At 35.6% G+C, this 14,135-nt stretch overlaps 1 protein-coding gene across 2 annotated transcripts in view; it reads right to left on the bottom strand.

The window, feature by feature from the left end:
* The window catches only part of LOC140439622 (NFX1-type zinc finger-containing protein 1-like), a 209,497-nt gene that overhangs the window by 107,937 nt on the left and 87,425 nt on the right, over positions 1-14,135 (bottom strand). For both annotated transcript variants that reach the window (XM_072529649.1, XM_072529650.1), the window contains 2 exons: positions 11,517-11,798; positions 7,402-7,630 (listed from right to left, as the gene is read on the bottom strand). In XM_072529649.1, coding sequence (XP_072385750.1) covers positions 7,402-7,630; positions 11,517-11,798 — 511 coding nt within the window. The remainder of the gene's footprint in view (positions 1-7,401; positions 7,631-11,516; positions 11,799-14,135) is intronic.

The raw sequence follows: 14,135 nt of genomic DNA, 5'->3' as shown, positions 1-14,135 counted from the left end.
CTTAAGCGGCTCCAGTAACGTTCAAGCACAAATCACTTAAGTTATAACCAAAAAATTAATTAGGAACACTAGAAACACGTCTCAGCTAATGGTAATGAACAAACTTTAGTGATTCTTCGTTTATAAAGTCCGCGAGCGGTTTTGACGCTTACCACTCGAATTTGACCATCAACACCAGGGCGAACAGAAACTATTTATTCAGGTAAATCTTTGACCACTGCTTCCAAAAATCGTGCACTATTTTCTGAATGAATTGAAATCTGGATAACTGGTTTATTTTAATCTCTCTTTGAAAAGTATGATCCGGGTATAACAGATTTGGCAACGACATGGGCACGAAGTAAAAAAATATAAACAAATTATGAAAATTTGATGATTTGAAGGAAAAAATCTATCAAATTAGGCTAGAGCAATAACTGAAACAAAAGAATCAAGTGGAAACAATGTCATATTAATTTAAAAAATTATAATACTGTTACGAACATACATTCGACGTAGCCCATACAACGGTTGCATCGCGAGAGGACGAGAAGCTTCCAGATGAATCGAGCGCGAGAGAGATCGACCCGTCAAACAAATGAATTAGATGTGGACTACTCCAGATTATTCTAGTACTTTTATATACAGTATACTCCCTCTATAACGAACACGGTTATTACGAGGTTTCGCTTATAACGAGGAACATTAGATGTCTTGTGAAATTTCTATTGAACTCTAACCCTCTATAGCGAGGTAAATTTGTTTATAACGAGAAAAAAAAATAAGATTGAAAAACGTGTTTTTTACGTTTTGGCCCGGCTGTAGCTATAAATAAATACACTTTTTAACTGCGGGCCGCCCGCAATAAACTTCTTACAATTTATGATTCTTAGTCGGAAATGTAAAATTTATAATTCACAAGTGTCATTGTAGATGGTTGACCATTCACACCTAATAATATGGGTCCTAATTGACAAGATGTGGAAAGTGTTTTAAAGGTTGTCAGAAACTTTATCCAAGGACAAAACGCAAATGAAGAAGCATAAATTTCACATCTTTAGAAAATATGATAGATATAATACTGGACAATTTAAAGCAGTCAAAAATGACAAAATAACTTCTTGCAATTGCAGAAGCAGTAGTTTATGTTATCTTGAAAGTACGCTTTATACACATTTACAGAATACAGATTTTTTTGTTTTAACGGTTATCATTGACAATAAAAGTAAACAACTCTTTTTTGTTTTAATGCATTTCATTGACAATAAAAGTAAACAACTTTGTTTTAAAAACGCCATTCAAACAATATTTATTAGCATCTTATATTGCTCCGAATGGCTTCACTATAGAAAGTTAATGTTTTAGAAAACTACATATTCATATGTATGCACAGTATTATTGTTGTTGGATATAACGAGATCCGCTTATAACGAGGTAATTAGCCATTTCAGTTCTCGTTATAGAGGGAGTCTACTGTATAAGCAGACCTTCTATGACTTAAATTTAATTGATAAGATATTTTGGTGCTGTAAACTTATAAATATCTTTATATAAATTAGAACCGCTCGTTTTATTTAAAAACTGTACAGTGGTGTCCGGTGTGAAATTTAAAGATAAATTCGGCAGTGATTGCTAAATCAAAAAAAGACTTCAACTTTTGAAAAGTATTGTTCGTCGGGAACAATACCGCGTAGTTCGGTAGTAATCTTTGTAAAAAAAAGAACTTTTAAAAAGTACGTGTGTGCCTGACCAAAGATGCTGCTAGTAGAACTTTCAGTAAAACAGTTGCGTGAGCAACTAGAAGAACGCAATGACGACTGCAGCGGGTCCAAGAAGATCCTTCAAGAACGACTGAAGGATGTTCTCAACAAGAATGAAGATGACCCAGAGACATTCCAGTTCCAGTCAGCAGAAGAAGCAGTTTTCACGAAAATGAAAAATGTGTCGCAAAGGATTGAAGAAACTTCTCACATTATTAAAGAAGCAGTTACACAAAACGACTAGAAATTCGAAAATGTATCTAGAAGATTCGACGAGACTTCTCAAATAATTAAAGAAGTATGTATTCAGAACAATGAGAAATTTGAAGAAGTTTAAAGAACATTCGGTAAGATACAGAAAAATGTAAACGACAAGATAGAAGACGTAGAAGAGAAGATCAAACAATTAGAGACCATGATAACTAATACGAAAGTGCTACTGCTACCACCAGTTAATGCAGTGGTTTTAGATCTGGTAGTGAAAGAAGAATCACCTAGAGACGAAACGACACATCATAATGAGATTCAAACTGCCACCATTTGATGGAAAGTCTTCTTGGTCCATATACCTTATCGGATATCCAAGATCTATTCCTAAGGGCCAAGAAAAATGTTACCAGATCCTGTTCACTCAACTAGACAAACGTTACGGAGATGCCCATCTACAATAAGTCTACAAGGCGCAACTAAGAAGTAGAATTCAACGAGCAAATGAAAATTTGCAAGAGTTTCAAGCAGAATTTGCTCGTATAGTGCGGTTAGCTTATTGAGAAGCACTAGACAATGATGATGTAAAAAGATGGTGCCGGATATGTGAACTGTGTGCAACCAGTAATGGTCCAGTTGGTAATAGGAAGGTACCCATGAAACAGTACAATGTTGGTAGTCCTACGAAAAGACTATCAATCGACATTGCAAGTCCACTTCCAGATGGAAATAAATATAACCTGATAGCCAGGGATTATTCTACGAAATGGACTGAGGCCTATGCGATACCAAATCAAAAAGAAGCTGCTACCGTTGCAGAGATACTTGTTAAAGAATTCTTTAGCCGATTTCGTGGTCCCTTGGAGATCCACTACGACCAAGGGCGAAACTTTGATTCAACCTTTTTCCAAAACGTTTGTAAATTGACTGGTGTCGATAAGACCAGAACGACACCCCTGCATCCTCAATCAGATGGAATGGTCGAGAGGATGAACCGAACGATGGGTAAACACCTGTCCAAAGTTGTATCAGAACATCAAAGAGATTGGGACCAGCACATTCATTTATTCCTAATAGCCTGCCGCTCGGCCGTAAATGAAACTACAGGCCAAACTCCAACCTGCCTGATATTAGGCCAGACTCCAACCTGCCTGATGTTAGGTCGTGAAGTTAGTTTGACCTGCGACCTAGAGTTTGGCTGCAGACCTTCCGAAGAACTTACCCGACAACACATCCAGTTAGCCACTGACAGAATGAAAGATCAATATGATTCGATGCAAGAATGAAAGCTATGAAGTAATTGACCCTGTTTGGCTTTATAATCCACAACGTTGTCGAGGCTTGTCTCCTAAATTTCAAAGACAATGGGAAGGTCCGTACGAAATTAAAAAGAGAATAAATGACGTAATATACGTCTTGCACCTTATGCTGGCTCAAACGAAACAGAAGAAGCACGAACCCTTCAACATGAGTTCAAAGATGACCGGCGACCAAGTTTTAATGAACTTGGCTAGATGAGTGCTAGATTCGGCGTGACTACAGAAGTTCAGCAGGATCTTTTTAGGGTTCCGCATAACGTCTCTCTAGCCCACTGTGTTCCCCAAGATCTTGAGATGACTAAAGGAATCTCGTCCGTATTTTATAAGTTTGGTCGTTTGGACGAGTTAAAAAAACCAGCAGCCCAAAGTTGGAAGAGTACTATGATTAGAAGATGGTTCTCGATCTTTGCTGTATATGGTGACCAGGGAGTCGTATACAGACAGGGCAAGCTACGAGGATATATGGCATGCTCTAACTAATTTGAATTTTCTTAAACTACATATTTTCTTGATGTATAGGGTTTCAGGTCTTTGTTTCGTTCAATATAAGTAGTAGTTTTTTTTTCAAATAACTAAAATCAGGTCTCGGTAAATAATCATTATAAATAATTGCAGATTAACATTTGATAGGAAACAGGGTTGTTAAAATTTATGTCGAGGGTTTTAAATAGGAATATGTCTAAAATGTTTTTTTTTAATAGGATATAAAAAGTACGGACCAACTCATTTATATAATTATTATTTTGCTAGGTGAGATACTTATTTTTTTGGTAACCGTAGATGTTCTTTTCTTGTATCTCATTCTAGTCGAGTTTATGTAGATAATACTATCAACTTAATAACTAGCTAAACTAACGGAATGTGTTCTTGGATTGTAATATTAATACCTTTGCTTGGTCCAGTGGTAGTGGTTATTTGCTTGTTAAGTGGCTATTAGGTCTTGTTATATCTTTACACCACCCACTACCACTGTTATTCAATTTTGCGTTATATGTTAATTGTTTATATATATACAACATATTTATTATAAATATATTTATTATTAGCAAGGTTGGTTTTTATTTCAGTCTCTATTAGCAGTATATAGCAAGTATTAGGTATTTTTGTATTTCAGCTGATTGTATGCAGTGTCATTTATTTCCTGTCATTCGTTACTTCAAAAAAGAAAAAAAAATCTCAGTGGTCTTATCTAGTTGTATTAAGTTTTGGTATTAACAGGTCTCATTTTATTTCTTGTTTCCATCAGTTCATTACCCCAGCTATCTGTTTTTATATCTCTAAAGCCAATATTCACTGAATTGAAGCAAGCCCGAATACTCACTTGGGATTTGGTGTCTCTCTGCCCATTTGATTCGTTCTTCTGAGCTAAGCCTCTCTTCATTAGTGTCTTAAATTCCTTATCAGCTATTTTTCCCTTATTTCGTCAGATCTTTCTCTTCAAAATCTCAATGCCCAGAGTATAGAGGTATCACCACCTTTGATTTTGCACACAGTAACTCAACACGTACATCACCAGTTGCATTTACACTTAGCACATAGATGCAAGCACCGTAAGCCTTTTAGGACGTGTCAGAAAAACCATGTAGCTGCACAGAAATAGCATCCTTGCAAATAGCTTGCCTATTCAACTTCAATACATTTAATGCTGGAATTTCTGATTCGAATTTTGTCCAGGTCTCAGGTATTTTACCTGTAATTGCTGCATCCTGCTGCATGACATTTTGTTTGCTCAAAACCTTTTAATAAGTACTTTAGCCAATATAATACAAGGACTAATTAGACCAAGAGAATAGAAAATTTTGGATATTGCAGAATAGAACGCTTACTCAAAGCGGCTTGTCTCGGATTAGCATTGATGCAGTATAAAAGTAGATCTTCTTGGCAAGACCAATTTAAACCTAAAGTATTAATTTTATTGTCGTCAGCAAAGGTAAATATTTCGTGTTTGGATTCCTCGGATGTTATGTAAGATAAACAATTGGGATTATTTGAGCACCATTTTCTAAGTGAAAATCCACCTGATTCCAAAGTTTCAGATATTGATTGACAAATGAATCGTGCTTCTGCTACTGTAGAAGCTCCAGTCAAAAGATCGTCGACATAGAAGTCGCGTTTAATATCTGCTATTTCCGGCTTCTTATCTTGAATTTCCTCTGCAAGACTGAATAAACCACGAATGGCAAGATAGCTTGCTGCAGATTGTCCATAAGTAACAGTGTTTAGTGTATATGTTGTCAGATTGTCATTGGGATTTTCTCGCCAGAGTACCTTTTGCAATTGCCTTTGCTCTGGAACAATTAGCACCTGTCTATACATTTTTGCTATATCCGAAGATATGACGTAATTGTATTTTCGAAATCTCCGTGTTATTGATAACAAATCATCTTGTAAAATAGGTCCAATAGCTTGTATATTATTTAATGAAAGACCACTTGTTGTGGGTGCTGAAGCATCAAAAACTACTCTTAATTTTGCACTAGATTCCTTTGTAACGCCGTGATGAGGGAGAAAATATTCGAATTTATGGCCTTCCGCTTCTTTATTAATTGTCATATGATGCAAATCGATGTACTCTAACATGAATTCCTTGTATCGTTGGTGTAATATAGGATCTTGTTTGAATTTGCGCTCTAGAGCTTAAAAAAGATTTTCTGCTTGAAGTTTAGAATTTCCTAAAACTGACGGGCTTTGCGTTAATGCCATGCTTACTATAAATCGACCTGAAGAATTTCTGATAGTAGTATCCTTGAAAAGGCTTTCACAAAATTGTTCAGTTTTGGACAATGGTTTAAAGCTTGTAAGTTCCTCTACTTCCCAGAATTGAGCTAGTTTATCCAATAGTTCCTAATTTATGCTTAAATTATAGGACACGTTTTTTTATAGATTCATTAACTCCAAAGGGCCCTGAGACTACCCATCCCAACGACGTTTCAAATAATAGCGGCATATTTTTTCCAAGTGAATGCTTTTTTGTTCCCAAAATTGACCAAAACAGATCAGCTCCAATTAGTATATCGATTGAGGACGGTGTATTGAGGTAAGGATCTGCCAAAATAATATTACTTGGAATTTAATAAGCTTGTACATTAATTCGGTATCCTGGTAATGTTCCCGTAATTTTATACAAAATGTAACAATCTAAAGCAGTTTTAAGGTTGCTATGCGTTGATCTTATTGATATTTTACATTTTTTATTGACTTTTGAAGTATTGTTTGATATGCCAAAAATAGATAAGTATCTTTTCGGAGCGTTAATACCCAACCTCTCTTGTAAACTAGATGTTATAAAGGATGTCTGCGAACCACAGTCCAAGAGTGCCCTAACTTTATAAAGCTTGTTTAATTTATCAGCCACTAATACATAGGCTGTAGATAAAATTACTTGTTTGGCTACTGAGCTCACAGTACCTACTACTATTTAAAGAATCACTTTCCGTTTTTGATGTTATAGAATCTGCATATTCAGAGCTAGAATTAGCTGTATCCTTTTTATCACGCAAAACTATATTGTGGCATTGTTGCACTCTAGACAGACACACTACAAACAGACTAAAAACTGACGTCTCATGTTTTGCTAGTAACCCGAGAAGATGAACTACCAGAAGGCCGATATATGCGACTGTCACGCCGTTCAGAGTAGTCACGACCTACTGACATGCACAAATATGAGAGAGTCGTGCACAGATGAAGATCTAATTTTAGCAAAATACCATAATGTGACAAACCATTTGAAATATAGGATAATTTTTTTTTATTACTTTTCTGTTTTTAAATGGTTAGGTTGAGCAATCAGTTACTCAAACCGCGTCATGAGTTGTTAATCTCTATATTCAGGTCAAGGAATTGATCTTAGTACTTATTTGTATATTTGATATTATTCTGTATAATCTTAAGACTGCTCGAAGATATTCTGCCCGTCTGAATATCACTTTTTGAATATAATCATCTGATATCAAATCAAAATATAATGATTTTCAACAAAATCTTCTCGAATATACAAAAATGAATAAATATGAGACAAAAATTCCAATGAGAACAATTATCTAGTTCAATGTAAATCATATCATTTTTTCAAGCAGGAATAAAGTTTTAAGAGCGTGGATTAATAATTGAAAAATAAAACTGTACTGTCTTACCTTTCATAACGTTGGTGTCTTCTATGTCACGCATTTCATCATACACAGCGTACTCTTCTCTGAACTTAGTACCCAGTAAAGCTTTTTGGTTAAGCAAATGTCTTTCATACAAATAAATCCATTGAAAATATAATTTCCATCTATCATCAGCAGACATAAAATGAGGATTTTCCAAATTAATGTAATCTGGTGGACCTAAATTATGTACCTGAGCTTCTTGTAATCGAAACTAAAACAGTTACAATGTGCATTTAAAACACATGCAAAAAAAAGACAATATATTGTAACGAACATGCTTATTTCGATGTAGCCCAAATAACGGTTGCATCTCGAGACGATGATCTGAGTTCGAGAATGTTCATGATCTATCGACCGGCGAACAGATCGTGCGACAGATACAAGCGAAAATTGATTTGGACTATTCCAGATTATTCTAGTACATAATAACTTGTATATCTAACCTGCGCTAATATTAGTTTAGTTGTTAAGATATTATCGTACTGTTAACTTATAAATAAATATATTTACTAAAATTAGAACCGCTTGTTTTATTGGTAAAATAAACAAATTAAAAATAAATTTAGCAGTGACTTTTGAAAAAGACTTTTCAACTTTTGAAAAGTATTGTTCTTCGGGAACATCTGCGTAGTTCGGTAGGTAGTGATCTTTGTAAGAAACAACATTTAAAAAGTACGTGTGTGCCTGACCATAGATGCGGCTTTCAGAACTATCAGTAAAACAGTTACGTGAACAACTAAAACAGCGAGATAGACTGCAGCGGGTTCAAGAGGATCCTTCAAGAACGACTAAAGGATCTTCTCAACAAGAATGGAGATGACCCAGGTACATTCCATTTTCAATCAGCAGAAGAAGCAGTTTTAACAAAGATCGAAGAAACTTCTAGAAAAAATGATGATAAATTCGAGAACGTTTCCAAAAGATTCGATGACACATCTCAAATTATTAAAGAAGCAGCTAGACAATGAAAAGCAGCTTAAAAACAATGAGAAATTTGAAGAAATTTCTAACACATTCGATAAGGTAGAAAAGAAGATCAAACAGTTAAAAAGCATGATAACTAATACGAAAGTGCTACCACCAGTTAATGCAGTACTTTTAAATCCTGTAGTAAAAAAAGAATCACCGAGAGACGAAACGACACATCATATGATATTCAAATTGCCACGATTTGATGGTAAGTCTTCTTGGTTCATATACCGTAGACAATTTGAAGCTATTGGGATAGCCAATCATTGCACAGAACAAAAAAAGGCTGTTTCCTTGACTGCTGCTTTACGAGGCGATGCTGCGGATATCCTAAGATCTATTCTTAAGGGCCAAGAAAAATGTTACCAAACCTTGTTCACTCGACTAGACAAACGTTACGGAAATGCCCATCTACAACAAGTCTACAAAGTACAAATAAGAAGTAGAATTCAACGAGCAAGTGAGAATTTGCAAGAATTTGAAGCAGATGTTGCTCGTATAGCGCTGTTGGCTTATCCAGAGGTACCAGACAACATATTGGAACAAATTGCTGTAGATACCTTTGTCAATAGGTTGAGAGACAGTGAACTACAGAGAGCTTTACGACTAGCAAGACCGAAAGAGTACGAACCTCTGAAGAGAGCAACGAACGAAACAATAAACGTCTGGAGGAAATCGTATGGAAAGTAGTTGGTAACATGATGCCGAAGAGACGCGAAACCAATGTTGGAATGGTGGCGACGTAGGTAACACTCATCGTAAATTGCAAGAAAATAACACAACAGTCAGAAATCTAGAACACATCGAACACTGGGCTGGAAAAAGTCATTCAAATGTTGATGCTTAGTCAAGACGGTCATGTAGTGCAAATTGTAATCACTGTATTAAATTATAGGAACGACTTAGTCCCCTGAGACGAACCACCGTCATTAATAATCAATGGCAGCCTCAACAGCTACAAGACATGACAAGCAGATGACCCATGTATAAAAAGAGTATTGGATTGGATGGGTCGAAGTGAAAGACCTTCTTGGTAAGACATTAGTGCATGTAGTCCAGAAGTCAAGTCTTACTGGAGCCAATGGAATTGCCTAGTACTAAAAGATGATCTTCTGTATAGAACCTTTGAGAACGATGATGGTACAGAAATTAAGCTTCAGTTGATTGTACCTAAAAGTAAAGTGTTAGAAGTATTCAGTCAGTTGCATGACGGTGCACACTTTGATATTACGAAGACTTTGCAAAAGGTTCGAGAACGGTTCTATTGGATGAACTGTAAAGACGATGTAAGAAGATAGTGCCGGAAATGTGAACTGTGTCCAACAAGTAATGGTCCAGTTGATAAAAAGAGGGCGCCCATGAAACAGTACAATGTTGGTAGTCCTATAGAAAGAGTAGCAATCAACATTGCAGGTTTATTTCCAGAGACGAATAATGGAAATAAATATATCCTGGTAGCCATGGATTATTTTACGAAATGGACTAAGGCCTAAGCGATACAGAATCAAGAAGCTGCTACCGCTGCAGAGGTACTTGTTAAAGGATTCTTTAGTCGATTTGGTGTTCCTTTGGAGATCCACTCCGACCAAGGGTGAAACTTTGAGTAAACCCTCTTCCGAAACGTTTGTAAATTGATTGATGTCAATAAGATCAGAACGACACCCCTACATACTCAATCAGATGGAATGGTCGAGAGGATGAACCGAACGATGGGTAAACACCTGTCCAAAGTTGTATTAGAACATCAAAGAGATTGGGACCAGCACATTCATTTATTTCTAAGGGCCTACCGCTCGGCCGTGAATGAAACTACAAGCCAGACTCCAACCTGCCTGATGTTGGGTCGTGAAGTTCGTTTGCCCTGCGACCTAGAGTTCGGCTGCAGACCTTTCGAAGAACATGTAGCAGCGAAGAATATGTCGACCGCCTGAAGTTAAGAATGAACAACATTCATGAACTTGCCTGACAACACATCCAGTTAGCCAGTGACAAAATGAATGATCAATATGATTCTCGATGCAAGAACGAAAACTATGAAGTAGGTGATCTTGTTTGGCTTTGTAATCCACAACTTTGTCGAGGTTTGTCTGCTTAACTGCAAAGACAATGAGAAGGTCCGTATGAAATTTTTAATAAATTTATGTCAAATTACGCAGAGAGAAAGAGTGCTATATTCAGTAGGATCTTTTTAGTGTTTCGCATAACGTCTCTCTAGCCGACTGTGCTTCCAAAGACCTTGAGATGATTAAAGGAATCTCGTCCGTATTTAGAGATTAGAAGATGGTCCTGGATCTCTGCTGTATATGGTGACCAGGAAGTCGTATACAGACAAGGCAAGCTACGAGGATATATGGCGTGCTCTAACTAATTTAAAGAAAATCGTGTGCAATTATGATATCAAGAATTTGGCCTTACCTAAGATAGGCCATGCACTAGAAAATCTGGACTGGAAGACTGCCAGCAGCAGCTTGAAGAGAAACCGGCATACGAATTACTGTGTGTTGCATTAACCCGAAGAGATCGTGTCCTTTAAAGACTGTTATTTCTTTTTGAGGGGTTCATACAGAGCTGCAGAGTCCAGTAGATTTCGGCATCCTGGGCCTACATTTAGAGCTGCTGATCGGGACGCTAAGATCTAAGAAGAGAGCAGTGTAACAAACATGCCTATTTCGACGTACCCCAAATAATGATTGCACCTAGAGACGATGATCTGTGTTCGAGAATGTTCATGATCTATCGACCGGCGGACATATCGAGGTGCTGATACAAACGAAAATAGAGGTGGACTATTCTAGTACACAATAACTTATATAAAATATCATAAAATGACGTTTAACAAAGCATCAAATGAACTAAAACTGTAGAGGTGAAGCCGTATAAAACTTTTTGAATTTACAATTAAAAAAAATAAGGGTCATTCATCTACATAAAAACCATTCTATCTCCTAAGTTGGACCAACAAATACACTTTTTTAATACCCATAACCCTACGTGGGTAATTTATTTTACCCACGTCCGGTTATAGGTATTTGTAGTTTGCACAAACGCCGCATATATAATATCGTAGAAAGAAGCCGTCAGATATTCATTTATAAAAAATTAAGTATATGTAAAATATAATGTCATACCTTTAAATACTCCAATTGGTTTTCTATTGTATTTAGTTTCATATCATATTCGTCTCTTCGCATTTCTTTTTCATATTTACTAAAAACATCTGTTGTCATTAAACGATCAATCATCCTTTCGATAAACATCATTTCTTTGTACAGATTTTCTGTGCTGACAAGCGTATCTAAACGTTTTACATCTAAGTTTTGAAAAATGTCGTCTACAAGTTCATCGGGTTCCCTGTCATTATTTTCATTTTCTTCGTTTTCTAGAGGATTATCTTCAACGTTATTTATAACCTAAAATTATAAACAAATAAATAAAGTATGTTTGGTATCAAGGGAAAAAATACCTGAAGTAAAACTAACACCGTGCAACTGTAACTCAGTTGCACGTATACCTGTATACCTCAGAATTTACCACAAACGAGGTTTGAAAAACTGTAACCGACTGTAAATCAAACAACAAACAGCGAGTGATAACCACCAAAAGGCGTTTGTACATCGATGCAGAAAGTAACATGAAACTACTCCCTGGTAAAATACTTTCCTGGTACAATAACATCCGAGCCAAAACAGAAGACCGTCAGTTTGCAAAACAGACTTTGGTGAAATGGTTGAGAATCGAGTAATTTAAAATAGTAACATTCAGCGTAAGAAGTTCTTTTAATATTAGGATTTATGTAAATTACACAACTAAGTAAATTAAATAAACGTTATAAAAATCTTCCTCTTCGGAGATATATACAGTGTGGAAACCACATATGGAATAATTTTTTTTTTCTGTTCTTGTTTTAAAAAATTATAAAAAAACTCTGAGACTCGTCGACTTTATATATAAATGAGCGCTTTTTTAACATAAATTTAAATGTACAGGTTGATTCACGTAAGCCTAGGATAGTCCATAATGTTCGTTGAAATTTTTCATTTTGACAAAACTTCCGCGATTCAAAGAAAACTTACGAACATTTAATAATTGTAGATAATCATGTCTCTGTCGCGTGATAAAACTTACGCGATTTCTGCGATGAGTGGTGCTTTCTTAGTAAGGGCAAATTCGTACAAAAAGAAAAGAAGCAACGACGATGGCTGCACACTATCCTGTTTAAAACACGAAATGATTTCTCACGGTAAGCATCAATAAGTTTTATAATATTTTCTTCCAAACTACTCCATTACTACCAAAAATTATATACTCAGACGCTCCAGAACCAAAAACCCTTTCGCGATCCCGTCCAAATATGTAATGCGAACCGTCAAAGCGTTCGTTGAAAAAAACCGACAGTTTGTGCGCGACTTGAAAACACGTACTAATCTAACAAACACGCCACAAACGTTCGGTGCGCGCGCTAGCGACGCGCAGATGTATACGCACCTTAAAAAGTATGAAAATTAAAATATGTAATGTGCAAATAATAACTTTATTATTGAACTCACGATGAGATGTATTTGAATTTTATTGCTAATCATGAACCATAAAGAATTATTACCGTTATTGATTTAGTATGTGGTGAACATAATGATCAGTTTGGTGAAAGATGGAACGGAAGAGATGGACCGGTAAGGTGGCCACTCAGATTTAGGGATTATGTTAAGAATAAAGTGTATAAAACACTTGAAACAACAAAGGACGATATGAAAGATAGAAACCGAATTGTATTGCAAAATATTTCTTTGCTTCGTAATGTAAGCAACTCTTACTCAGTGACCGCTTTCAAGCATGCATAAATATTTTATTACTAGCGGACCAAATAAGCGGCGATATATTTTACACTACCTTTATGAATAACATTTTACTTCTCTGTTGTTTCAATCAGCACTGCTCAACAAGTTATCGTTTATTGGTTTTAATAGTTTATTGAAATAGTACGAGTACGGAATATTTATTTAAACAGTTAATTTGTTATTGCATGTTATTTTTTTTAATTTCTTCTGACGTATCGTATAATGTAGGTTTACCCAATAATCAAAGTTATGCCTTTACAAGAACATATTATTTGAAAAATAAGGAGTAAATACCATGTGTCATAATAATTCTAATCTCCTTATACACACTTTAAAAATTTTGTTTAGTAATGTATTTCTTAAATCCACACAATGATTGAAAAATGATTCATGCTGTTTAAAAATATCTGTCTGTTAACGACACTGTCATCGAAAAAGTAGATCAAATTCAAACGTCATCATATTTCTCTTCTGTTTATCGTTAAAAACTAATTGATGGTCGTGAGTTGTATCGGTGTTATTTAATAATTTAACAAAATACATAATCAGCAAAAATCTTATTTAAAAAATGCGAACGGTTTTTGCAATCACAATCAATGCAGTGTTTATGCTTGTTTAGCAGTGGCTGTTAAATAATTTGTGTTAGATTGTTTCATCTGTTGTACAACCCTCGTCCTTTTTAGGGTGTAGTAGTTGTATATAAGTACCGATTTTTTATAGTAGTGTAGTGAGGCGGTACTTTAAAGCAAAATGAGTAATTTGGAAGAAAATAAAATACAGTCGAAACGTAGAGTGTTATCTCCATAAGAACGGCGTTTAGTTCTAAAAGTCCAGAGTTATTTCAATTTGGAAAAAATAATATGGGTCCATTGACATCTGTTATGGCAGTTCAGAAACGCACATGCGATTCTT

The sequence above is a fragment of the Diabrotica undecimpunctata genome, chromosome 4, assembly GCF_040954645.1.
Source record: "Diabrotica undecimpunctata isolate CICGRU chromosome 4, icDiaUnde3, whole genome shotgun sequence".
Classification (NCBI taxonomy): domain Eukaryota; kingdom Metazoa; phylum Arthropoda; class Insecta; order Coleoptera; family Chrysomelidae; genus Diabrotica; species Diabrotica undecimpunctata.
Note: the sequence above shows the minus strand (reverse complement) of the source record. Positions and strands in the feature narration are given on the sequence as shown.